This window comes from Erinaceus europaeus, chromosome X, assembly GCF_950295315.1.
Source record: "Erinaceus europaeus chromosome X, mEriEur2.1, whole genome shotgun sequence".
Classification (NCBI taxonomy): domain Eukaryota; kingdom Metazoa; phylum Chordata; class Mammalia; order Eulipotyphla; family Erinaceidae; genus Erinaceus; species Erinaceus europaeus.
The window spans coordinates 89,093,360-89,120,755 of record NC_080185.1 but is presented as its reverse complement, the minus strand read 5'-3'; the positions used below and the strand labels follow the sequence as shown (position 1 = coordinate 89,120,755).

The 27,396-nt window shown below is 48.0% G+C and overlaps 1 protein-coding gene across 1 annotated transcript; it reads right to left on the bottom strand.

Moving 5' to 3' along the window:
- Positions 1-596: 596 nt before the first annotated feature.
- SYP (synaptophysin) lies at positions 597-19,850 on the bottom strand. The gene is made up of 7 exons (XM_007529423.3): positions 19,725-19,850; positions 18,465-18,530; positions 17,295-17,419; positions 7,888-8,083; positions 7,029-7,220; positions 4,273-4,603; positions 597-1,707 (listed from the first exon to the last, which is right to left on the bottom strand). Exons 1-6 carry the CDS (start codon positions 19,758-19,760, stop codon positions 4,277-4,279), a joined length of 942 nt encoding a protein of 313 aa, XP_007529485.1. The 5' UTR covers positions 19,761-19,850; the 3' UTR covers positions 597-1,707; positions 4,273-4,276.
- Positions 19,851-27,396: the final 7,546 nt, after the last annotated feature.

Here is a 27,396-nt window from a genome sequence, read left to right as displayed (position 1 = left end):
GACTGTGATGGCTGAAGGTATTCAGTGGTGTATCATCACATACTAAAACTGGTGGCGGGCACCTAGAACGGACTCAAACTGCCACCAACAGGAAGTATTTGAGTAGGAAACTGAGGAACTGGTCCCCTCTTCTGTTGCTCTGTCCCTCTCCTTGACCTCTGTCCCTGCCCCCCCCAAAGAAACATGGAAAAGGAAAATCAGAGCCGGTGGATTATGTTGTTGAGGAGTTTATTGAAGGAAAGATAATTGATCATATGTGTTCTTCTTAGAGAGGGGGAAATCTTCAAACAATACCGGAAGGCTCATGAATGGGTGGGGGTCTGGAGGGGTGGGGGAGGGGCCACAGCCAGACAAAATGGCAACACACGATCACAGGCACTACCAACGGGCACAGACACAGCAAAAGGTGCGGGGCTGGGGGGAGCTCCAGACCAAGCCTCCTACCACACCCCCTCACCATGGAGGAATGGGGGATGGAGGAAGCAGGGGTAGGGAAGGGTGGGTCAGCCACACTGGGCCACTAGTTCTGTCGTCTATTTACCTGGCTGTCTTTATCTGTGAGGTGGGAAAGGGATTGTGTGTGTGAGAGAGAGAGAGAGAGAGAGAGAGAGTTGGGCAGGAGGTGATGCTCTCTGGATCCCAGTACCTCTCTTCCAAGTCTGTTCCAACCTTGGCCAAAGATACTTTTCACCCTCCTCCCTGCAAAAAGCTCATCATGCCAAGCCTATCCATTCATTGTTCCTTTCTGAAAGGACCGTGTCTACCGAACACTAATGCGTGCCTCACCCAAACACCTGACCGTGACATTAGTTAAGTCCATCTCCTTCTTACATCCATTCAGTTGGCCTTGAGGAAGCTCTGTCTGCTTCAGACTCAAACGCAAGTCCCCTAGGAGTTCTAAATTACATTCCTTAGATTCCAGTCCCAATCCCAGACCCACTCTCTCCTTTCACCCTGCTGTGAACCCCATGCCTCAGCTCTAAGTCACACCCCTTTTATAGGGTCACCTCTTACTCTAAACCCTGACTGATCTGGGGGAGGGGTCCACTGATTCCTCACTCAAAGCTCTGTTCCTTCTAGAGTCACACCTTCAGCTTTCCAGACCCCACTCCAGAATGTTCTCCAGCACTTCTCTTTAGAACCCAGATCCACTAAGTCCTCTATCCCTGCTTAGTTACCTCCTCCACTCTAAGACCACCTTGGGGTCTCAAGATCCCCCAAACTGCCTTTCTCCTCAGCTCTCTCTAGTGGCCTCTCTCTAGTGGACCTAGTGCAGGTATTGCTAGAGGAATGAAAGCCAGAGTTGGGAGAGGGACAGAGCCTGGAATCACACCCACCCTCCCCACATAGCTGAGGCCTATCCCCCCCCTCCCTGCCCATCCTTGCGATCTCTCAGCTTCAGGGCACAGGGCCAGGGAACATAGGGGTGGGGGATGCAGGAGGAACGGGCAGGGGTAAGAGGGGTCTATTCAAGATCAGCCCCTACTGCATGAGGAGAGAGGAGTAGGGACAGGGCTCAGACAGATAAATAGATATTTATATATAATATAATATAATATAATATATATATATATATATATAACAGCAAAGACAGTTAAGGGTCTCCTGACTTGAGGGGTGGAGACCAGGGGCACAGGGGTGGGAAGGGAGGGCAGGTCTTCTCTGGAGCTTTCGCCCACCAATGGAGTCCTCCCGGGTTGCACCAACCTGTGGAGACAGAAGATACGGCATGGAGAGTGGTCTCTGTCCTTGGCGCTACTTGAGCTGCCTTGTCTTTCTTTTCCCTTTCCTCAAAGTCCCAGAGTCTGGTGCATCCCAGATACACCTTAGATAAAAGGAAGACCTTCCTTGCCCCAATGAGGTTAATTTGCAAAGACATTATGCTCCCCCCTTCCCTAACCGAAAACCAAAGTCCACTGCCATAGAAACCTGAGTATCGCTGTGAATGGTGTGTACCCAGCATGAATAGGTCATGTTGCCTATAGTGAAAGACAGTCATCAGACAGATAAAATATAGAAGGTTTTATCTGTTTTGCAGCCTGGGAAGTGGTGCAGTGGATATGTTGATGAACCTGTGTGCGCGAGATTGAGCTGCAGAATCACAAATGCCAGAGTGATGCTCTGGCTCTCACTCTCTCATAATGCATAAATAACCCTGCAAATAAATAAAGGAAAGGGAGTCGGACGGTAGTGCAGCGGGTTAAACGCACGTGGTGCAAAGTGCAAGGACCGGCTGAAGGATCCCGGTTCAAGGCCCTGGCTCCTCGCCTGCAGGGGAATTGCTTCACACGCTGTGAAGCAGGTTTGCAGATGTCTACCTTTCTCTCCCCCTCTCTGTCTTCCCCATCTCTCTCAATTTCGCTCTGTCCTACCCAACAACAATGACATCAATAACAATAACAACAACAACAACAAAACACAAGAAGGGCAACAAAAGGGAAAATAAATATTTTAAAAATAAAGGAAAAACAGGTAGTATCAGCTATGGGAGCTAAGCTACATTGACCAAGCAAACACCTCTGTTTTTGTAGAGTACATCTTGTAGCAGAGAAGACAGACTTCAAACAATGAACATGAGTTTGGGTTATTCAGCAGGACTGTCAGGTGGTTAGAACACCAGCTCAACAATCAGGAAGTCCCAAGTTCTATCCCTGGAGTAGCAGGTGCCAGAGTGATGCTCTGGTTCCTCCTCTCTCGTTAATAAATAGTGTCTTTAAAAACATGAATAGTGGGAGTCGGGCATTAGTGCAGTAGGTTAAGCGCAGGCACTGGCGTAAGGATCCTGGTTCGATCCCCTGGCTCCCCAACTGCAGGGGAGTCACTTCACAAGTGGTGAAGCAGGTCTGCAGGTGTCTATCTTTCTCTCCCCCTCTCTATGTCTTCCCCTCCTCTCTCCATTTCTCTCTGTCCTATCCAACAACAATGGCATCAATAATAATTACCACAACAATAAAACAAGGGCAATGAAAGGGAATAAATGTTTTAAAAAAACATGAGTAGTGCTCTAAGCGCTGTATGTGCAGCATGAATAAATCCTTAAAAGAGTCAATAAACAGATAAAATAACTACAGACTATGACCAAGAAAAGCATAGGGTACTATGAGAGATGTAAATAAGGGGACTTGTTATTTTGGCCAGGTGTGTGTATCTTCAGGGCAAAATAATAACAACAACAACAACAATAATACAGAAGCCCAGGAGTTGGCCTCCACCTGGTAAATAGAGGTGACATTTGTGACTGGATATGAATGAGGGGGTCAGGGAAGGAATAGGAGATGAGAGGTCAGAGGTCAGAGAAGCAAGAGATGTAGCCAGATTGTGCAGGGCTTAGGAGGGAAGGTTTTAGCTTTGAGTCTGATGGGAGCTGAGGGCAGACCTCTGAGTTTAAGAGAGCTTCCACCTTATTTAGGATTTAACAAGATCCCTCCCAATTCAGGTAGTGGCACAGGATGGGAGTACGGCCGGAAACCCGTGAAGAAGAGAAGTGAGATGGTTTTATTTTGAAGGGAAGAAGAGCCTACGATTGATGAGTCAATTATTTTGGGGGGGGATGGTGGTGCTGGTGGTAAATTAGATTCAAGATGCCGAATCAACTCGTCTCTTTCTGCCCTTTTTGGTCAAGTGACAGAAACTACCTCCAACCATGTGTTGTCTTTCCCTGTCTCAAGCACCACACCACCACCACCACCACCACCACCACCACCACCACCACCACCACCACCACGCTCTCCTTCCCATCCTTGCTCTTCTTGGTGAAGGAAATCTCAATTCTCTTTTAAATCCCTGCAAGAAAGCAAGCAAGCCTTCCTTTTTAGAAATCTCACTCGATCCTCCTCATCCCGGTAGCAGAACTCCCCGACTGGAGAGTTTGTCTGACCTTCACACCCCAAACCGGTTTACCCCACCAGCTACAGGTCTCAGCAGAACTTAATGGCTAAATGATCACTTCCTCTTCCTTTCTCGGTTATGGGGCTCTGCGGATTCGCCATAAAACGAATGCGATTCCTTCCTCTCATTGGTTGTTCTGCCCGTTTCTCCCCTCCCTTTCCGCAGGGCTACACTTCTACCTCTCTCCTATTGGCTCTCTACCCTGCCCATCTTCAAGCTCCACATTCATGACCATCAATCATTGAATAGTTTTGCGCTCTCAGGCTGTCACCCCGCCTCCAGTTGGCCTGCGCATAATTGATTTCCGACACTTACTGGTTTGTTGACCCGCCTGTCTTCTTGACCATGTACCCTCATTGGCCACCCCGCCTGCCCGTCACTCACCAGACTACATCTGATTGGAGAAAGAGGTGGGCGCACCCTGAGGGCCGTAGCCTTGCTGCCCATAGTCGCCCTGGGGCCCGTAGCCAGTACCGCCACCGCCTGCAGGCTGCCCGTAGTCGGGCTGGTAGCCGCCCTGGGGCCCGTAGGAGTCCTGGGGTCCATACCCGCCGGGGCCCTGCCCGTAGCCCGCCTCGCCGTAGGTATCCCCTGGCGCCGGCTGCTTCTCGGGGGCACCGGGAGGGGCGCGCATGAATGGGGCGGCCCAGCCCGTCTCCTTGAATACGAACCACAGGTTGCCCACCCAGAGCACCAGGTTCAGGAAGCCGAACACCTGCAGAAAGACAAAACATGCTTGTCGCCCAGCATCCATTGGCTCGGAGACCCCAGAGGACAGGCATGGAGCCACGGAGGGTGGGGGTTTCTGAAAGCGCGACCCTTTGAGTCTGGGTTCATGAACTTCCAAGCATAGAAAAGTCACCTTGGGGTGGGGGTGGGAGCCAGGCAGAATGGACGGGGCGAGCGAGAATCTATATTCTCAACGAGGTTGAAATAGATCTGCATTATATCTATGTGCTTATATATTTGCTCATATCACATACGTTTTTTATAATTATTTATAATTGAATGAAGACAGAGAGAAATTGAGAGGGTAGTGGGAGATAGAGAAGGAAAGAGAGATAACTGCAGACCTGTTTCACCACTATGAAGCTTCCCCCCTGCAGGTGGGGACCGGGGGCTTGAACCCAGGTCCTTGTGAACTCTATTGTAATGTGTGGACTCCGTGGGGTGCACCGGTCTTTGAATCTAAATCTGATATATTTACAGTGAGGTGGTAAGGTTGCATTTTAATTAAATATGTAGATTACCACTGATAGATGCATAGAAACAGATATATGCCTAGGCAAACATGAATTTTGTAAGCACATACTGCCGCATTAAATATATAAAATCTATAGAATTACATACAATGGGGGGCCAGGTGTTGGCACACCTGGTTGAGCACACATGTTACAGTGCACAAGGATGCAGGTTCAAGTTCCTGGTCCCCACCTGCAGGGGGAAAGTTTTTTTTTAATTATTTCTTTATTGGGGAATTAATGTTTTACATTCAACAGTAAATACAATAGTTTGTACATCCATAACACTCCCCAGTTTCCCATTTAACAAGGGGGAAAGTTTTAGGAGTGATGAAGCAGGGCTGCATGGTCTGTGGGTCTCTTTCCTTATATCTGTCCCCCCATCCCCTCTCAATTTCTGTCTCTCTATATCCAATAATAAATAAATAAATAATTAAAAAAAAAATTACAGGTGGGGGTAGATAGCATTATGGTTATGCTAAGAGACTCTCATGCTTGAGGCTCCAAAGTCCCAGGTTCAATCCCCCACACCACCATAAGCCAGAGCTGAGCAGTGCTCTGGTAAAAATAATAATAATAATAATAAAATAATTACATACAATATAATTACATTTTGGGCCTCGGGGTGATAGCTTGACAGCTGAGTAAAGTGAGATCCACTGGTTAGGGTAGGAGAGATAGCATAATGGTTCTGCAAAAAGATTCTCATATTTGAGGCTCTGAGGTCACAAGTTCAATCCCCTTAACTACCATATGCCTGAGCTGAGCAGTGCTCTGGTTAAAAAAATAAATAAATAAAAATCAACCCACTGGTTAAGTTGCCCAAAGTCTCAAAGCCAGTGAATAATAAAATTATTTGGAATTTTCATATTTGTAGCATTTTTATAAGAGTTACCAAGTACTTGTTCCTTTCCTAAGCACTTTTTAAAAATATTTATTTATTTTTCCCTTTTTGTTGCCCTTGTTGTTTTTCATCGTTGTAGTAGTTATTGTTGTTGTTGTTGATGTCGTTGTTAGGACAGAGAGAAATGGAGGGAGGAGGGGAAGACAGGGGGAAAGAAAGATAGACACCTGCAGACCTGCTTCACCGCCTGTGAAGCGACTCCCCTGTGGGTGGGAAGCCGGGGGCTTGAACTGAATTCCTTACGCTGGTTCTTAACGCTTTGCGCCATGTGCACTTACCCGCTAAGCTACTGCCTGACTCCCACCTAAGCACTTTATATGTCATTCATTCGGTTAAACACTCACTTTTTGGTTCAGGCCCTATTGTTGGCTGCTTTCCTTTATTTATTTAATCACTGCTCTGTTCTGGCTTATGGTGGTGCTGGGGATTGAATCTGGAACCTCAGAGGCTCAGGCATGAGAGTCTTTTTGCAAAACCATTCTGCTGTCTCCCCCATCTTAGTTTTCAATTTACACAATCAAGCTCTGGCATTGAGCCACTGCTTAATGAGTTTGGGGGTCACAGCACTTGCAATAAGGCAGAGCTGGGATTTAAGGGGACAGGTTTGACTTGGGTCAGTAGAGGGTGTCCAAAAGGGCAATATTTCAAGTGAAATAGTTTTACACATAAGGAAATAGAGGTCTCATGAGAGTGCTGAGTTGCCAGAGAGGCAGTATAACTAAGCTGAGCCTGGGTTCCAGGTCTCCCAAACTTAATTGGACAGACACTCTCGCATGTGTTTCCCTCTTGGGGACAAGTCTGTGCTATCACAGTGTTTGCAACCACTACCTTATCCTCTAGGGTTCGTCCTTAGCATGCCTCCTCTAGGTGCTCTCTTGGATCTCCTCAGAAATTTCTCTTTCTTTCCTTCTGTCACTACCCATTTCAGACTGTATGTTTCCCCAGCCCTTTCTCCCCAGTCGGCCCTCCCAGCCCAGTCAGCTTCCAGAACTTACCACAGAGGTGTTGAGGCCAGAGGTCACAGGGTCCCGGAGCTCCTTGCATGTATTCCCTGTCTGCCGGCAGACAGTCATCTCCTTGATGATGTTCTCAGGGTCCGTGGCCATCTTCACATCTGACAGTCCCTTGGCCCATGCCGATGAGCTAACCAGCCACATGAAGGCGAATACTGCGGTGGCCAGGAAGTCCTAGGGCAAGCAGGGGACGGGAAGATGGCCTGGTGAGTGGGCTGCTTCTTGCTAGGCTGGGAAAGTCTCTTCAGATCACAGGCTTTCTTGGAGGGGTTCCCTAGAAGGGGTTCCCTCTGCCACCTTTTCAACCCAACAACTTTACCTGGGCTCCTTGTTTGGGCGTATGTGTGTGCGCGCGCATCCGAGACATTGTAGGTGTGTGACTGCCAGTTGTGGGTGTGGGGGATTCTGTGGGAGAGCTCTTGTGGTGCTGTGGAAAGGGATATGCCTTCTGCACTTCTGCCTTAAGGGGTGGTGGGGGAGGGAAGGCTCTGTGTCAGCCTGGCATGGGGTGTGTGAGCCTGTCTTTGTAAGCTGGGGCATCTGTGTGGCATCCCCACCAGCAGGTTTGTCACAGTGAACCCCCCCCATGTGTGTCCCTTCCTTTGACTTAAACTGTGAGGTTGTGTGAGGGGTGGCAGGTTGCTGGTTATGGGTTGAGCCTAGGTCCCTGTCATGCCAAGGTTGAGCAGAGGTGACAGGTGGCTTGTTGAGTTGTCACTTATGTGGGGGCCTCTCTGGAATTCGGTATCACCTGTGGACATTTTTGCATCCCTGGGAGGAGGGAGGGCTCCATGGCCCCTGAACTTTTGAGGGTGCAGGGAGTGAGGGAAGGGGGTCTTACCATTATGGGGCCTTTGTTGTTCTCTCGGTACTTGTTCTGCAGGAAGATGTAGGTGGCCAGTGCCCCCATGGAGTAGAGGAAGGCAAACACAGCCACAGTGACAAAGAATTCAGCCGATGAAGAGTAGTCTCCTACCAGAAAGACCTTGGAGGTCCCCCCTCGGCAGTTGGGAGCATCGAAGTACACTTGGTGCAGCCTGCAGAGCAAGGTGGGCAGGTGTGGCTGGGACCCTGAGGACCCCCTCCTGCCTCTCCCTTCTCCCCTCTGCCTGGTCATGGATCCCAAGAGTCTAATGTGGTCCCAGGAAGAGGCGGAAGCGGCCATTCACAGAGCACCTACTGTGTGCCATCCTTATGGTTACATCCCCCAGTGAAGTGGGCACTATACATCCCCGCGTCCAACACAGGCACAGGAATTAGTTCTGGAATATACCAGGTACTGTTGGTCAACCTGGTAGCTTTGTACTGGAATGTTCTCCTAGCTAGGTGGCTATCTCTATCCCTTCACCATCAAGCTTTGCTCAGCTGACACCTTCTTCAAGAGGGTTTTACTGGGGGGCTGGGCGGTGGCGCAGAGGGTTAAGCGCAAGTGGCGCAAAGCGCAGGGACCGGCGTAAGGATCCCGGCTCGAGCCCCCGGCTCCCCACCTGCAGGGGAGTCGCTTCACAGGCGGTGGAGCAGGTCTGCAGGTGTCTGTCTTTCTCTCTCCTTCTCTGTCTTCCCCTCCTCTCTCCATTTCTCTCTGTCCTATCCAACAATGAATTGCGTCAACAAGGGCAATAATAATAGCCACAGCGAAGCTACAACAAGGGCAACAAAAGGGGGAAAAAATGGCCTCCAGGAGCGGTGGATTCATGGTGCAGGCACCGAGCCCAGCAATAACCCTGGAGGAGAAAAAAAAGAAAAAAAAAAAAGAGGGTTTTACTGACCTCACTCTTGAGTTTAAACCAGTGGCCCTGAGGGGTGGCACAGTGGATTAAGCATTGAATTCTTAAACATAAGGTCTCGAGTTCAGTCCCTGGTATTGCATGTGCGAGAGTGCTGCTCTGGTTCTTTCACTAATACATTTCTTGTTTTACTTAAAAATTTTAAGTTAAGGGAGTTGAGCGGTAGTGAAGCGGGTTAAACGCACATGGCGCAAAGCGCAAAGATCGGCGGAAGGATCCTGGTTCGAGCCCCCGGTTCCCCACCTGCAGGGGAGTCGTTTCACAAGCTGTGAGGCAGGTCTGCAGGTGTCTATCTTTCTCTCCCCCTCTCTATCTTCCCCTCCTCTCTTCACTTCTCTCTGTCCTGTCCAACAACGACATCAATAACAATAATAACTACAACAGTAAAAACAAGAGCAACAAAAGGAAATAAATAAATGCTTTGAAAAACATTTAAAAAATTAAGTTAAATGTCTTTTTAATTTTTTTTTCAGGTAAATTGAACATTTATTGAAAACAAAACATGTTAGGAAATGAGAGAGAGAAAGAGAGAAGAGGATTCACAAGATTTATGGTCACATAGTGGTCCCAGGAGAAAGTGAGCTTGATGTTGTCCTGGCCAGAGAGCCGGACTTTTTAATTATTTTTTTTTGCCTCTAGGGTTATTGCTGGGGCTCAGAATCCACTGCTCCTGGAGGCTATATTTTCCCTTTTGTTGCCCTTGTTCATCATTGTTGTTATTATTATTGTTGTTATTGCTGTCATTGTTGGATAGGAAACAGAGAAATCGAGAGAGCAGGGGAAGACAGAGAGGGGGAGAGAAAGACAGACACCTGTAGACCTGCTTCACTGCTTATGAAGCGACTCCCCTGCAATTGGAGAGCCGGAGGCTCGAACCAGGATCTTTACGCCAGTCCTTGCACTTTGCGCCATGTGCGCTTAACCCACTGCGCTTCCACCCGCCCCCCCGACTTTATTTTTATAATATCTATTTATATATTTATTTTGGATAGAGACAAAAAATTAAGAGGGAAGAGAGAAAGAGGGAAAGAGGGTGAGGGGGGAGAGGGAGAGAGAGAAAGAGGGAGGGAGGGATTGAGGGAGGGAGGGAGAGGCCTGCAGTACTGTTTCACAGATCAAGAAACTTCCCTTCTGCAGGCAAGGACTGGGGGCTTGAGCCAAGTTCCTTGTAAATGGTAATGTGTACACTCAACTAGATATGCCACTATATAAACCTTGGTTGTTTTAGATAGAGGCAGAAAAACAGAGCAGCAAAAAAACTTCCTTCAATGTGGTGGGGACTATGATTGAACCTGCATCATGTACATGGCAAAACAGTGTGCTATCCAAGTGAACTATTTCACTAGTGCTCTGATTAATAAATAATTTAAAAAAAATGATAGAAATAGAGAGAGAAAGACACAGAGAGAAGCACCAGAGCACTGCTCAGCTCTGGTTTATGGTGTTGTGAGGGACTGAACCTGGGACCTTGGAGCTTCAGGCATGAGAGTCTGTTTGCATAACCTTTAAGCTAGCTCCCCCACCCCAATAAATAAACATTTAAAAAAGAAAATTAACTCAAACTCTTCTCTCCCAGTACCCACTAGTCCTTTATTCCCTTTTTCACTCTTTCTTTTTCTTTTTAAATTAATTAATTTATTTATTCCCTTTTGTTGCCCTTGTTGTTGTAGTTATTATTGTTGTCGTTGTCGTTGGATAGGACAGAGAGAAATGGAGAGAGGAGGGGAAGACAGAGGGGGAGAGAAAGATAGACACCTGCAGACCTGCTTCACCGCCTGTGAGGCGACTCCCTTGTAGTTGGGGAGCCGGGGTCTCGAACTGGGCTCCTTATGCTGGTCCTTGCGCTTTGCACCACGTGCGCTTAACCCGCTGCGCTACTGCCTGACTCCCCCCCCCCCCTTTTTTTTTTTACTAGAGATCTGCTCAGCTCTGGCTTATGGTGGTGCTTGAATCAAAGACTTTGAAGCTTCAGGCATGAAATTCTTTTGCACAACCACTGTGCTATCTCCATGTCCCTTTATTTCCTTTCCCTGCTCCAGTTTTCTCTGTAGAAATGAGACCCCTCTGCTATACCATTTATTTTACTTTTTATTTCATTAAAATTTTATTTTATTTACTACATATGAGATAGAGAAAAACCAGATTATTACTCTGGTACATGAGATGCTGGGGATTGAACCCAGAACCTCAAGCAGGTAAGTCCACTGCCATACCAGCTGAGCCAAATCCCCTTACTTTTTACTGTCATTGCAATAGAGCACGCTATCTTGCCTCCATTTGTTTCACTTCTGCCTCTCTAGAGCCTGGACAGTGCTGCTACCTAGTGGACATTCACTAAGTGTTCATGAAATGAAATGTACAAGTATTAAGGGAAATCACTCAGTGTACAAGACACTAGACTCTCAAGCATGAGGCCAATCCCCAGCAGGCTATATACCAGAGTGATACTCTGGGGATCTCTCTCTCTCTCTCTCTCTCTCTCTCTCTCCCTCTCTCCCCTATCTCTCTTAGTAATAAATAAATAAAACATTAAAAAGAAATAAGTAAATGAAATGTTGTCTGGGGAGATAACATAATGGTGATGCAAAAAACCTTTCATGTCTGAGACTCAGAAGTCCCAGGTTCAATCCCCTGTGCCACCATAAATCAGAACTAAGAAGTGCCCTGGTAAAGATAAATAAATAAATAAGCCGATGAAAATATAAGGTGGAAATAGAGGCTCAGTGAAGGACCCTGACTTGCTTAAAGCCATACAGCTCTCAGGTGAGTGGCACAGTTGGGATTTGAACCCTGTTTTTTCCCTTTGTACCTGACTGACTCTTCTCCTTACCTCACTTCTGATCCCTGAGAGGAAACACAAAGTATATATGTAGCAGGGGAGAGATCGGAGACCAGAATAGAGGAGGAGACAGACAGACAGACAGATAGGAAGAGAGGACAAGAGGGCTAGCTAAGCAGATAGTGTATGTGACTTGCTGTGTGCACAGCCCAGGTTTGAGACCCAGAACTGCATGGCAGTGCTAAGTCACCAGAAGAAGCCATAATACTGTGTATCTCTCTCCCCCCACCCTGAAAAAGTCACTGGAAGGCAGCTGAACCTAAGGCCTTTCCTGTGGTGTACAGGGAAAAGGTCAGACTGAGAAAACAATGGTTCTAGGTTCTGAACTCAGATTGGAGGTAGGATTCAAAGACTGAGAAAATGGTGCCAGGGAAGTTGGGCAGTAGCACATCAAGTTAAGCGCACATATTATAAAACACGAGGACCCGAGTAAAGATCTTGGTTTGAGCCCCCAGCTCCCCACCTGCAGGGAGGTCGCTTTACAAGTGATGGAGCAGGTCTGCAAGTGTCTATCTTTCTCTCACCTTCTCTATCTTACCTCTTCCCTTCCCCTCTCAATTTCTCTCTATCTTATTAAAAAAGGGGGGTGGCTTCCAGAAGTAGTGGCACTGAGCCCCTGGAAGCAAAAAAAAAGTGGTGCCAACGACCCTTTGTAGTGAAGGTCCTGAGGGAAGGGAATTACACTTACTGATACCTACCATGCCCTTGACACACTCACTTCATTTTTTAACACCTCCTGATGCTCCAGAGCAATGCATTCAAATACCCATTTTTACATGTTCTCAAGCATGAGGCTCTGAGTTTGATCCCAGGCATCATATGAACCACAGCGATGCTCTAGTGTCCATGCGTCCCCCCTTTCTCTCTGGATCTCTCTCATATAAATAAATAAATATTTTTAATAAAAGGGCTTAATCTGGGATAAAGTATTGGCTTTTCAAACGTGAGGTCCTGAATTTGATCCCTGATATCACATGTGCCAGAATGATGCTCTCTCCCATGTCTATGTATATATGTGTGTGTATGTTTGCCTCCAGGGTTATTGCTGGGGCTCCATGCCTGCACTATGAATCCACTGCTCCTTGAGGCCATTTTCTCCCACTTTGTTGCCCTTATTGTTGCGCTTGTTGTAGTTGTTATTGTTATTGTTGTCATAGCTGCTTCTGTTGTTGATAGGACAGAGATAAATAGAGAGAGGAGGTGAAGACAGAGAGGAGGAGAGAAAGATAGACACCTGCAGACCTGCTTCACCGCTTGCGAAGCAACCCCCTTCAGGTGGGGGAGCTGGGGGTTGGAACCGGGATCCTTACACCGGTCCTTGTGCTTTAACCCGCTGCGCTACCGCCCAACTCCCCCATTTTTTTTTTAAGGAAGAAGGGACTGGGCAGTGGCATACCCAGTTGAGCACACATATTATCCTGATCAAGGACCTTGGCTCAAGCCCCTAGTCCCTTCCTTCAGGAGGAGAGTGGTGAAGAAGGTCTGCAGGTCAGTCAGTCTATCTGTCTCTCTCTTTTTCTCCCTTCCCTCTCAATTTCTCTCTGTTCTATCAAATAAAATAAAGAAGAAAGAAAGGAACAAAAATAAATGGCTGACAAGAGTGGTGGACTCATCCTGTATGTATTAAACCCCAGAGATAACCCTGGTGACAAAAAAAAAATTGGCCTGGGAGATGGTGGCATGGATAAAACTTTAGACCCTCGGGAGTCAGGCGGTAGTGCAGTGGGTTAAGCGCAGGTGGAGCAAAGCGCAAGGACTGGCCTAAGGATGTCGGGTTGAGCCCCCGGCTCCCCACCTGCAGGGGAGTTCCTTCACAAGAGGTGAAGCAGGTCTGCAGGTGTCTTTTTCTCCCCCTCTCTGTCTTCCCCTCCCCTTTCCATTTCTCTCTGTCTTATCCAAAAACATCAATAACAACAATAATAACTGCAACAACAATAACTACAACAATAAAACAAGGGCAACAAAAGGGAATAAATAAATATTTTTAAAAAGATTTAAAAGAAGTCATTAGAAAAAAAAACCAACAACTTTAGACCCTCACGCATGAGGTCCCAAGTTTGACCCCTCCCCCACCCAGTATCTCTGTCTCATAGAGAAATACATACATAAATCTCAAAAAATAACAAAGGGGGGATGGGCAGTGGCACAGCCGGTTGAATGCACATGTTACAATATGCCAGGACCTAGGTTCAAGCCCCTGGTCCCCACCTGCAGGGGTAAAGCTTTGCAAGCAGTGAAGCTGTGCTGTAGATGCCTCTGGGTCTCTCCCCTCTATTATTTCCCCACTCCCCTCTTGATTTCTCTCTGTTTCTATCCAATAAATAAACAAAATATAAAAGAAAAAGAAAGAGAAAAAAAAGAAATTCAGGGAGGTTAAGTAACATGCCCAAGTGTACAAACACAGCCAGATGATGTAGCTAGGAGTGGAGTTCTGGACCTTCTCGTGTGTTGTGGTGGAAGTGAGGATAGCCCAAGGGAATGAAGGTCCTGCGGGGTATGGGAACAGTGGGAAGAGTTGGGTGGGGGGGTGGGGGGGCATGGGACAAAGACTTTTTCCTGGGAGACTTGAGACTAAAGGGCAGATCTCACTGCTCCAGATTCACCCCCCCCTCCACAGAGCACTGCTCAGTTCTGGGGAGGGGGGTTTATGATGGTGCTAGGGATTGAACCTGGGAGCCTCAGGCATGAGAGTCTTTTTGCAGACTCATTATGCTGTCTTTCTGGCCCTTGCACTGTTTTTTTTTCCATATTTATTTATTCCCTTTTGTTGACCTTGTTGTCTTATTGTTGTTGCTATTAATGCCGCAGGAGTTGGATAGGACAGAGAGAAATGGAGAGAGGAAGGGAAGACAGAGACGGGGAGAGAAAGATAGACACCTGCAGACCTGCTTCACCACTTATGAAGCGACTCCCCTGCAGGTGGGGAGCCGGGGGCTCGAACCAGGATCCTTCCGCTGGTCCTTGTGCTTCGCGCCACGTGTGCTTAACCCACTGTGCTACCGCCCGACTCCTGCACTGATTTTTGTTTTTAAAGAATTTCTTTATTCATGAGAAAGATAGGAGGAGAGAGAGAGAGAAATAACCAGCCATCACTGGTACATGTACTGCCGGGATTGTACTCGAGACCTCATGGTTGAGAATCCAATGCATTATCTACTGTGGCTCCTCCTGGATCATTTGCACTGATTTAAAAAAAAAATTATTTATTTATTATTGGATAGACACAGAGAGAAACTGAGAGGGGAGGGAGAGATAGAGAGGGCGATAGACAGAGATACACCTGCAGCCCTGCTTCACCACTCATGAAACTTTCCCACTGTAGGTGGGGATCAGGAGCTTGAACCTGGGTCCTTGTACACTTTAATGTGAACGCTTAACCAGGTGCTCCACCGCCTGGTCCCTTCTGATTTTTTTTTCAGATGGTGGGGGATGGGAGTGGTGAAAAAATAATAAATAAAAAAGAGGAGAGGGGGTGGGGGGAAGGAGAAAGACACCACAGCACGGAAGCCTTCCCCAGAGCTTCAGGAGCCGGGGCTTGAACCTGAGTTACATGCATGCAAAGCAGGTGCCCTCCCTGGTGAGTGATCTTGCTGGCCCTCAGAGGAGACTTCTGTGGGCTTGTGAGTCCTAAAGGAGGCTGCTCTCACCAGTACCCATGCTACAGACTCAGCGCCTTCCCCAAATGCTTTTCTGGGATGTCTGTGAATTGCTGACCCTTGCTTCCTCCTCCCTGCCTCCTTCCCTTTCTTTTCTCCCAACTCTTTGGCAAAAGACCATGCTGGACTTTCTTCATCCACTCTCTCTTGGCCCAAGTGAGCTCCCAAGCCTACCCTTACCCTAACTATTCAAGTATTCTACCCCTGCACTATCTCCCCAATTTCCACATCCATGCCTGACCACTCTCCAAAATCCTTTTATTCAATTTATCTATAGCATTTATTTATTTATTTATTTATTTATTTATTTTTACTAGAGCACTGATCAGTTGTGGCTTATGATGATGCTGGGGATTGAACCTGGGACCTCAGAGCCTCAGGCATGTGATTATTTTTACAGAACCATTATGCTATCTCCTTAGACTTATTTATTTATTTATTTATTTATTTATTTATTTATTTATTTATTTCCAGAGCACTGCTCAACTGTTATTTGTGGCGCTGGAGATTGAATTTGAGACCTTTGGTGCCTCAGGCATGAAAGTCTCTCTCACTCTCTCTCTTTTTAACAGAACCATTATGCTGTCTTTCCAGTCCTATTTATTTTATAATGAGAGAGAACCAGAGCAGAACTCTGACATATTTGATGTCAGGGATTGAACTCAGAGTCAAATCCATTGCACCTCCTCTTGGTCAGCTAAATATCAAATTGATCATCCCCAAATGTGGGTCCTTTCTCTCTCTCTGTTTCTCTCTCTCTCTTAGAGCACTGCTTATCTCTGACTTATGGTGGTGCTGAGGGTTGAACTTGGCATCTTGAAGCCTTTGGCATGAAAGTTTTTTTTGTAGAAGCATTATGCTGTCTATCCAGTCCTATGTCCTGTGAGACTTTGATTTGTCCAAGTAGCAGAGAAGACTCCAGCGTGGCTATTAAAAAACCTGCCTGGGAGTCGTGTGGTAACGCAGTGGGTTAAGCGCAGGGGGCGCAAAGCGCAAGGACCGGTAGAAGGACCCTGGTTCGAGCCCCCAGCTCCCCACCTGCAGGGGAGTCGCTTCACAGGTGGTGAAGCAGGTCTGCAGATTTCTGTCTTTCTCTCCCCCTTTCTGTCTTCCCTTCCTCTCTCCATTTCTTTCGGTCCTATCCAACAATGACAACATCAATAAAAACAATAATAATACAACAACAATGAAAAAGAAGGGCAACAAGAGGGAAAAAAAGAAAAAAAAAAAAGAAAATGTGCCTGTGGGTCTCCTGGGTCTGTCTTCCCACCTCTGACGGTGGGGAAGGAGGCAAGGGGAGGTGGGTAAGGGTCTCCTTGAGGGCAATGACATTGTCTGCTTGTGCCTACTCTTGTACCTGGGGCACAGTGCAGGGCACAGATGTGCTCAATCAGTAGAATTGTAGAACCGGCTTTCACCCTCCCCTGCGTGCTAACTCACAATCCTCTCCTCATTCTCTGTCACCCAACCCTTGTTGAATTTCTCCCCATCTGCAGTGAGATTCCTGATTCTTCACTTGGCACCACGTTGGCTCCATGAAGGGGGGGGTGCTGGTCTGTTTCCTTTCCTGTTATGACGCCCACACCCTAAACAGGTGCTTAGTTAATGTCAATGGAATGACCGAATGAAAGGATGAGAGATGGATGGCAATTAAATAATAGCCCTGCTGGGGTTAAGGAAGCAACTGCTGCTTCTATATATTGTTGCTTTTGGCTCTTGCTTCTCCACTGTCTCTGCCCCTCCCCTCCGCTAGCTTGTAGTCCTAGCAGCCTAGCACCGCTTTGGGCTGCTAGGTGCTTGGTGCATCTACAGTGTCCAGCTAAGGCTGGGCGGATGGGGCGATGTGTGTGTGTGTGTGTGTGTGTGTGTGTGTGTCACAGACGAGGGAGTCTTTGTGGTCCTATCCCTCCTCCTCCCCCACCCACCCTCTCTCCGTTCTGGGAAGGGCCGGGGGGTGGAGACACACCTGAAGGGGTACTCAAACTCCACCTCGATGCTGAGGTCACTCTCAGTCTTGTTGGCACACTCCACGCTGAGCCGAAGCTCTCCGTTGTAGCTGCCGCAGGTGGCAAAGGCGAAGATGGCGAACACCTTGGGCAGCCAGGATGGGGATGGGGGTGGTCACCGCCAGGCTGGGCACGTGGGGGCGGGAGGTGCCCTCCTCCTCCGGGTGGCAGATGGACCAGTCCCCCCGCCCCCTCCCCCTAATCAGGGCTCATCAGGTCCAAGGACAAGCTGCTTACGCCCAGGGCTGTGGTTGTCTCATCATCCTCCTAGCGTCTCTCTGCCTCTCCATCTCAAAGGCCTGACTCCCCCCCTCCATCTGTCTTTTACCTGTCCCTCAGCTTCCCTCCAGATCTCTCTGTATCTCTGTGTCATTTTCCCTCCGATGTCTCTCTGCCTCTCATGCTTTAGTATCTATGGTTCTCTCTCTTCTATTTCTCTCTGTGAATGTCTTTCTGATTCTTTGATTTTTCTCTGTCTCCCCCCCATCTCTGGATACTGTCTTCTGTCTCCTTTATGCCTTCTTTTCTCTATATCATAGTTCCTCTTTTTTCTGAATGTCTCCCATTCTCCCCCCAACCCCCACACACCATTTTCCCTGCCTCTCTTCCTGTCCTTATGTCTCTTTGCATCTCTGTTCTCTCTGTCTCTGTGTCTGTCTGGCTCCCTTTCCTTTATTTCTTCCTGTGTGTCTTCTTTCTCATCTTTACTTCTTCTTTTTTTATTTTTTCCTTGCTATTTCCATCTCTCTCCCCCCACTGCCAGGTTCTCATTTCCCTTTCTCTGGGTTTCTCTGGCTGGGACTGCGTCTCTCCCATCAGAACCCAGCACCCAGCTGCCAGCTCCACCTCTCCCAGACCCTCTCCCCATAGGAGAGGAGGCAGGGTTTCAGCCTTCCACTTCATGACAGGGCCCCCCTCAGTCTGATATGATGTTACCTCACAGCCCATCCATTCTCTGGTCCCAGTGGTGGGGGGAGCTTCATCCCGGACCCCAGCTTCCTCTACCTTCCTTGGCCTCCCTCACCCCTCCAGTCCTAGATCCTCTTCCTCCACCATTGCTGCTCTGCACCCCACTCCCTTCCCTTCTCTCCACCAGCCCCCCACCCCCCAAACCCCAGACTGCAACTCACCCATTGCAGCACCTTCACAAAGCCCAGGGGCTCCTTGACCACACGGAACTGACCCCCAGCCACCAACTGCAGAGGGGAAAAAAAGGTGGGGTGGAGATGGGCTCCTTGGCTATGAGGGGTGAAGAGGGGGAAAGGCTACAGGGACAACCAGGATGGGGCGTGTGACCTCCGGGAGGGAGGGAGGGAGGTGCGGAGAGGGGGTGAGAAGCAGAAAGTGTCAGGGAAGGTGTGATCACGGGGGGGGGGGGGTGTCTCTGAGAGAAGATCCCCCCATCCCCTGGGAGGTGGGGAGGCTTGGCATGGGGCCAGATGACAGTGGGCACGGGAGGCAGGATGAGGAAGTCTGAAATAGTAAAGGTGGTTCCCATCGCAAGAGAATGGGGCAAGAGCTGGGGTTCATTGAGGAGGTGGGGGCGGGAGAAAGGGGGTCTTGGGCGGGGAACGTGAGTCATAGGGGAAGGAGGTGGGGGAGGGGTCCGCAGCAGTGAAGGTGAGTCAGATGGTGGTGGAGGTGGTGGGGTCTTGCGGGGGGGTGGTGGTGATTGCGGGGAGAGCTTGGTGCTGGTGGGAGTAGGAGTGAGCATCCGAGGTGGTGAAGGAGAAGGTGGAGAAGATGGCAGAGAGAGTCCAGCTGGTCTGGTCTGGGTGGGGGGAGGCTGGGGGCCATGACTTTACTGGATCTGTGTTGGTGGAGGGGTGACTAGGAGGTTTGAAGAGACAAAACCGGGTCGCTCCCTCCCCCCCCCGCACACACACACCTTGATCTGAGCAAGGGAGAAAGGTGGGGGGTCCACCATTACCATCTTTGTTTGAGAGGGGCAGGTGCCACCTCCCTCTCGCCTGCTCCCCCCCCGCCCCCACGCCTTCTGTCGCTCTATTTCCTAGCTCAGCCGCAGCCCACCCCAGTCTTCCTTCCACTGTCTGCTTCCTTCCCCCCTTTGCCTGCATCCCAACCCCAAGACTCCTCTTTTACCCTTTTGCAGTCACCCTTAAGAACCCAGGGGACTCTTAGTGGCTCGCGCTGCTGCGGCATTGAGCTTGGCCCTCGCTGCGGCAAAAGGCGCATCCTTTTCTCCAGCACCCCCCCAATTCTCCTTCGCCTGCCGCAGACCCCCCCCCCCAGCCCCAGGGTCGGGGATCGGGTGTCCCCTGCAAGGACCCTGACTGATCACCGCCTCTTGGGGTGGACCAGCTGTTGTTGCAACCCAGGCGGGGCCTCCGGGCCTCAGCGGGCTCTGTCCGCGGTGCTGGAATGCTTACCTGATTCACCACGTCCATGTCTGCCAGCAGCAGCATCAGCAATGCGGGGGGCGGGTGGCGCCTGCGAGCAAGGGCTGGCGCTGGGCGCGGCGGGAGTGGCGCGCAATCGTCGGAACAGCCCCGGCACCCGAAGCCCCGCCCCTCGCACCCCCTCCTTGCCCGCCTCGTGCGCCTGCGCACAGCGGCCCCCAAAGTTTTTTTTTTTTTTTTTCCCCAGCCATCATTGCAGTCTGGTGACTTGAGTACTTAAGAGCGCTCTGCAGGCATCGTTCTATAGGAAAGCTGCTCGACCTTTGAGGAGTGGGGAGTCCAGACCTTTTTTTGACTTTAGTGAATGTGTTAATCCATTTGATTCTTACAGCCATGTCGTGCGGACTCCTACCCCCCTCTTTTGTTTCAGGTGAGACTCCAGAGAGGTTAAATGACGGGGGCAAAGTCTCCCAGCTAGTAGTTGAAAATTCCCAAAACTGCAGCAATTTAAACACAAGTCACGATTAACAAAACAAGACGAAACAGAACACTGCTCAGTTCTGTTTTATGGTGGTGCTGGGGATTGAACCTGGGACCTCAGAGCCTCAGGCATGAAAATCTTTGCAGACCAATTATGGTCCCTTCTCAGCCCCACAATTCATGATCATTGGGCTTTCTTTCCGCTTGCATGTTAAGCACATCTTTTTGTTTTAAATTTATTTATAAAAGGAAACACTGACAAGACTAGAGGATAAGAGAGGTACAATGCCACATAATTCCCGCTACCAGAACTTTGTATCCCATTCCCTCCCTGATATCTTTCCTATTCTTTATCCCTCTGGGAGTATGGACCCAAGGTCATTGTGGGATGCAGAAGATGGAAGGTCTGGCTTCTGTAATTGCCTCCCCCACTGAACATGGGCGTTGACAGGTCGATCCATACTCCCAGCCTGTCTCTCTCTTTCCTTAGTGGGGCGGGGTTGTGGGGAGGTAGGGCCCCAGGACACATGGTGGGGCCATCTGCCCAGGGAAGTCTGGTTGGCATTATGGTAGCATCTAGAACCTGGTGGCTGAAAAAGAGTTAAGAGAGAAATCAGAGAAAATTGTTGACTAATCAGTTAAGCACATCTTCAAACTGCCTCTCCTCTCCCACCACCACCCAGCCCCCATTTCTGTCTTCCTCTTTGTCAGTTCTTGCCTACTTCCACTCTACACTTTGCTTCAATTCAATTTTCTCAGTCTTTTTTTTTTTTTTTTTTTGCATCCAGGGTTATCACTGAGCCTTGGTGCCTGCACTACTAATCCACTGCTGCTGGAGGCTATTTTTCTCATTTTGTTGCCTTGGTTGTTGCCCTTGTTAGTGGTTGTTACTGTTATTGTTGTTATAGCTGTTATTGTTGTTGGAGAGAACAGAGAGAAATCGAGAGATGAGAGGAAGACACAGAGGAGGAGAGAGACACCTGCAGACATGCTTCACCACTTGTGAAGCGAACCCCCCCACACACAGGTGGGGAGCTGGGGGCTCCAACCGAGATCTTTATGCAGGTCTTTGTGCCAGTCCTTGCGCTGAGTCCTTGTGCTTTGCGCCATGTGCACTTAACCCACTGCGCTACGGCCCAGCCCCCTCAGCCTTCTCTTAATTGGAAAGCCCCTCCTTTATACTTGTAAAAGGAGACCCACCAAGGTCATTGGAGATTAACAGCTTCAAAATCCAAATGGATAAATATAGTTGGAATTTAAGATGCTCAACTTCAATGGAACTAAGAAATACCTATGAAAACCACTGAGACGCTGTTTCTCTTTGAGGTTCGTGAATATAGAAGACATTGACAGGTGGGGGAGATAGCATAATGGTTATGCAGAAAAGGCTCTCATGCCTGAAGTTCCCAAATCCCAGGTTCAAGCCCCCTTACTACCACAAGTCAGAGCTAAAGAGTGTTAGGGGAAGATAGTTTAGTTGTTCTGCAAAAAGACTTTCATGACTAAGGCTCCAAGTTTCCACCAGGTTCAAACCCCAGCACCACCATAAGTCAGAGCTGAGTAACGCTCTGTTAAAAAGCAAACAAGAACAAGAACAAGAACAACAACAAAAAATAAACAAACAAAAACCAGACAACAATCAATGTTAGTTGGTTGGTCAGAACAGATTTTCTCATAAATTTCCAGAGGTTAAATCGCTGTAGCCTCTGTAGAGGGGAAATTGACAAAATCCAGGAAAGCAGCAAATCCATAGACTGGCTGCACTAATACTTCTGGGAACTATGGGTAGATTCATGCGTAGGATGACATTTTATATTCTCTTTATAATGAAGAGTGGACTGGGGGGGGGGCTCGGGCAGTAGCACAGCGGGTTAAGCGCTCATGGCTTAAAGTGCAAGGACTGGCCTAAGGATCCTGGTTCGAGCCCCCGGCTCCCCACCTGCAGGGGGGTAACTTCACAAGTGGTGAAGCAGGTCTACAGGTGTCTATCTTTCTCTCCCCCTCTCTGTCTTACCCTCCTCTCTCCATTTCTCTGTGTCCTATCCAACAACAAATGACATCAACAATAAGAACCGCAACAAGGTTACAACAACAAGGGCAGCAAAAGGAGAAAAAAATGGCCTCCAGGAGCAGTGGATTCATAGTGCAGGCACCAAACCCCAGCAATAACCCTGGTGGCAAAAAAAAAAAAGTGGACTTGGCCTTTGTTCTTGCTTCCCAGACCTTGTTGGTCTGTCCCCATGAGCTTTCTTTTGAATCATAGTATTCTTTCTGCACGACTTTTACCTCACATCTGTATAATAAAAAATGTTTATATTTTACATACCTAAAAAAAACCCAGTGTACTCTCTCTAGATGTTCATTACTGGTTGCCTGTTTAAATCAGCTCAGAGACAGGCACTCAGTGGAGCACTATGCAGCTGTCAATAATGTGGTAATGTAGGAGGTCGCCAAGATACTTAGTTAAGGGAGTCAGGAGGTAGCACAGCGGCCTAAGGATCCTGGTTCGAGCCCCCGGCTCCCCACCTGCAGGGGAGTCGCTCCACAGGTGGTGAAGCAGGTCTGCAGGTGTCTATCTTTCTCTCCCCCTCTCTGTCTTCCCTACCCCTCTCCATTTCTCTCTGTCCTGTCTAACAATGATGACATCAATAACACAACAATAATAACAACAATAAAAAAGACAAGGGCAACAAAAGGGAAAATAAACAAGTAAAATTAAAAAAAGATACTTAAGTAAGAAAGGAAAGATGTCAACCTGTGGGAATTGTATACAAGAAAAAGGAAAGGGTTCCAATGTAATGATAATACACCCTGTAAAGTGCATATTTTAACATGCTCAAGGACCTGGGTTCAAGCCCTGGCCACCACATGGAAGCATCATGCAAAGGCGAAGCTTCCTGAGCATGGAGCCATGCTGTGGGGTTTCTGTCCCCATCTCCATCTCTCACCCTCTATCTACAAAATAATAAGAAGAGACTCGGGAGTCAGACTGTAGCTAAGCGGGCTAAGCGCAGGTGGCACAAAGCACGAGGTCGGCATGAGGATCCCGGTTCGAGCCCCCGGCTCCCCACCTGCAGGTCTGCAGGTGTCTTATCTTTCTCTCCCCCTCTCTGTCTTCCCCTCCTCTCTCCATTTCTCTCTGTACTATCTAACAACGACAACATCAACAACAATAATAACTACAACAACAATGAAAAACAACAAGGACAACAAAAGAGAAAATAAATAAATAAATAAAATATTTTTTAAAAAAGAAGAAAGAGACTCTGCCAGGATCAGTGGAGTCATGCAGGCATGCAATCCTAGTGATACTGTAACAGGAAAAAAAATTATATCCTAACTATAGAGAATAGCTAACTTTTTTTTTTGCCTCCAGGGTCATCACTGGGGCTTGGTGCCAACACTACAAATTCACTGCTCCTGGAGGTCGTCTTTTTTCCATTTCTTTATCTGATGTGACAGGAATTGAGAGGGAAAGGAGAGAGAAAAAGACACCTTCTTCTTCTTCTAGCATTTGCCCTTCTTCCATAGCCAGTCAACAGCGTCAGGTTGAGCCTGATGTAAAGTTTCGAGACCTCCTTTGAATCTGGAGAGGTGGCAGTCGTTGACCATGTGGGTCATAGTCTGTCTGTAGCCGCAGGGGCAGTTCGGGTCGTCTCTGGCTCCCCAGCGATGGAACATAGCGGCGCACCGGCCATGGCCTGTTCGATAGCGATTGAGGAGGGCCCAATCATAACGTGCTAGGTCAAAGCCGGGTTGACGCTTGCAGGGGTCTGTGATGAGGTGTTTGTTCTTTACCTCAGCTGACTGCCAACTCTGTTTCCAAGAGACTGGAACAGAGAAGTTCAGTGTAGGCGTAGGGGACCAGATTGGGTGACGAGACGTCAAGCGTTGGACAGGGTGGGCGAAGATATCCGCGTATATTGGCAGGTCCGGTCGAGCGTAGACGTGGGAAATGAACTTAGATGATGCCGCATCCCGACGAATATCTGGCGGGGCGATGTTGCTAAGAACTGGCAGCCATGGAACCGGGGTGGAATGGATGGTTCCAGAAATTATCCTCATGGAGGAATATAATTTGGAATCGACCAAGTGGACATGGGGGCTGCGGAACCATCCTGGGGCACAGTATTCTGCAGTGGAATAGCATAATGCCAGGGATGATGATCGGAGTGTGGAAGCGCTCGCGCCCCATGAGGATCTGGCCAGTCTTGCAATGATGTGATTCCTCGCGCCCACCTTTGCTGCAGTTTTTATGAGATGATCGTGAAATGACAGGGTGCGATCGAGAGTAACGCCAAGATAGACTGGCTGGGCTTCATGCCGGATTCTCGTATCGCCAAGCTGCACATTAAGCTCACGCGAGGCCGAGGCATGGTGTAGATGGAAAACAGATGATACCGTTTTTGCAGTGCTAGGGATTAGTCGCCATTTTTTTTACAGTAATCAGATATCAGAGACATGTCTTTCGTGAGTGTTTCCTCGAGGATGTGGAACTTGGATGCCTGAGTTGCACAGCAGATGTCATCGGCGTAGATGAACTTCCTTGAAGAAGTTTCTGAAAGACACCTGCAGACCTGCTTCACCTCTGTGAAATATCCCCGCTGCAGGTGGGGAGTAGGGGCTCAAATCCAGGTGCCACCACTCAGCCAAGAATAGTTAACATTATTTAAAAATTGTGTCTGTTTTGTGTCAAGTACTGTTGTGATAGCATCACATAAATTCTTTTTTTTTGCCTCCAGGGCTATCACTGGGGCTCAGTGCCTGCACTATGATCCACTGCTCCTGGAGGCCATTTTTTCCATTTTGTTGTCCTTGTTGTTGTTATTGTTAGTATTACTGTTGGCTGTTGTTGGATAGGACAGAGAGAAATCAAGAGAGTAGAGGAAAATAGAGAGGGGGAGAGAAAGATAGACATCTCTAGACCTGCCTCACCACTTGTGAAGCGACACCTCCTACAGGCGGATAGCTTTGGACTCGAACTGGGATCCTTACACCTGTCCTTGCGCTTCGTGCCATGTGTGCTTAACCAGCTGTTCTACCACTCTTCCCCATCACATAAATTCTAACAATCACCCTATGGGGCTGGCTACTATCCTCATTTTACTTAAAAATTAAATAGGGAGTCGGGTGGCAGCACAGAGGGTTAAGCGCAGGCGGCGCAAAGTGCAAGGACCGGCATAAGGACTCCGGTTCAAGCCCTCGGCTCCCCACCTGCAGGGTAGTCGCTTCACAGGCAGTGAAGCAGGTCTGCAGGTGTCTATCTTTCTCTCCCCCTCTGTCTTCCCCTCCTCTCTCCAATTCTCTCTGTCCTATCCAACAACAAGGACATCAATAACAATAACAATAATACAACAAGGGCAAAAAAGGGGATAAATGAATATTTAAAAAATAAAATAACACCAGAGGCAGAAAGAGAGAGAGAAAGAAAGAGAGAGGGAGAGAGATGCCACGTAACACTAACATTGTCTTTAATGCAGTGAGGGTCGAGCTCAAGTCTGGTTCACACACATAGCAAAACAACACACTATCCAAGTGAGCTATTCCAACACAGGACATCAATAACCTGCACTTAACCTGCTGCGCTACCACCCGACTCCCTCTTTTTTTTTTTTTTTTTACAGAACCATTATACTATCTCCCCAGTCCCCTGGCACTCATATATATGAAAGAGATTGAAAACCAGAGTACCACTCTGGCTTATATATGCAATGATGAGATTTGAACTCAGGACCTCATGCTTGAGACTCCACTGGTTTGTCCACTGAGCCCTCTCCAGGGCCACATCTGTTACCTATTAAAAAATAGCGCTGGGTAGACAGAATAATAGTTTTGCATAAAGACTTAAATAAATAAATAAATAAATAAATAAATAAATAAATGTATTTATTTATTGCCTCCAAGGTTATCGTTCAGGCTTGGTGCCTGCACGACGAATCCACTGCTCCTGGAGACCATTTTTCCCCCATTTTTCTTGCCTGTGTTGTTATTGTTATTGTTGTTATTGCTGTTGTTATTGTTGGGTAGGAAAGAGAGCATTTGAGAGAGGAGGAGAAGACAGAGAGGGAGAGAGAAAGATAGACACCTGCAGACCTGCTTCACCGCCTGTGAAGCGATCCCCCTGCAAGTAGAGAGCCGGAAGCTCAAACTGGGTTCCTTGCTCTGACCCTTGTGCTTCGGGCCATGTGCACTTAACCCGCTGCGCTACCGCCTTTAGTTTACCGGCCCCCAAGTCTTTATATTTTTAATACTTTTATTTGTTATTAATAGTTTGTTACAAAATTATAAAATTACAGTGTATACCACACCCACCACCAAAGTGCCATATCCCCACACTCCACCCTCCCAAAGGTAGCCGCTGTATTTCTCACAAGTCTTACAGTTTCTGCAAAAAGACTTTAATGCCAAAGTTTCTGAGGTCTCAGGTTCAATCCCAAGCACCACCATAAGCCAAAGCTGAGTAGTATCCTGGCCTCTGTCTCTTGCTTTCTGTGTCTCTCTCTTATTAAAAATAAACAAAGACAATATTTTAAACTATTTTATGAGAAAGAGAGACATATCAGAGTACTGCTCTGCTCTGCTTTGGAATATGTGGTGTAGGGGATTGAATCTGGGGCCTCCACCTCCCCTGTAAGATGAAACATTACCACTTAATTCTTATTTACTCTTAAAAAAATCTGTTGGATTGGGGAAACAACATAATGGTTATGCAAAAGGTTTTCATGTCTGAGGCTCTGAGGTCACCAGGTTTAATCCCCAGCACCACCATAAGCCAGAGATGAGCAGTGCTCTGGTCTCATGCTCTCTCTTTCTCTGTTTCTCTCTCTCATTAAAATAAAGATGTATTTCATTAATTACATATGAGAACATCTCAGAGAGAGAGGAGAACTACAGTACCATTCTGGCCCACGGGGTGCTGGGACGGAATGAAGAACCTCAGGCATGAAAGTCCTATGCTCTACCATTTTGATATAGTTCCCTGGTTGCAACCAGTTTACTCTTAAAAAATATTTTATATCTCTTTATTTAATTTATGTATTATTGGATAGAGACAGAGAGAAAGCTTCAGGAATGGTGGAGCAGAGCTGTAGGTGTCTCTTCTCTCTCTCTCTCTCTCTCTTTCTCTTATCTCTATCAGAGAAAAAGATAAATGGTCAGGGGAGACAGCATAATGGCATGTAAACAGACTCTCATGCCTGAGGCTCTGAATTCCTGGATTCAG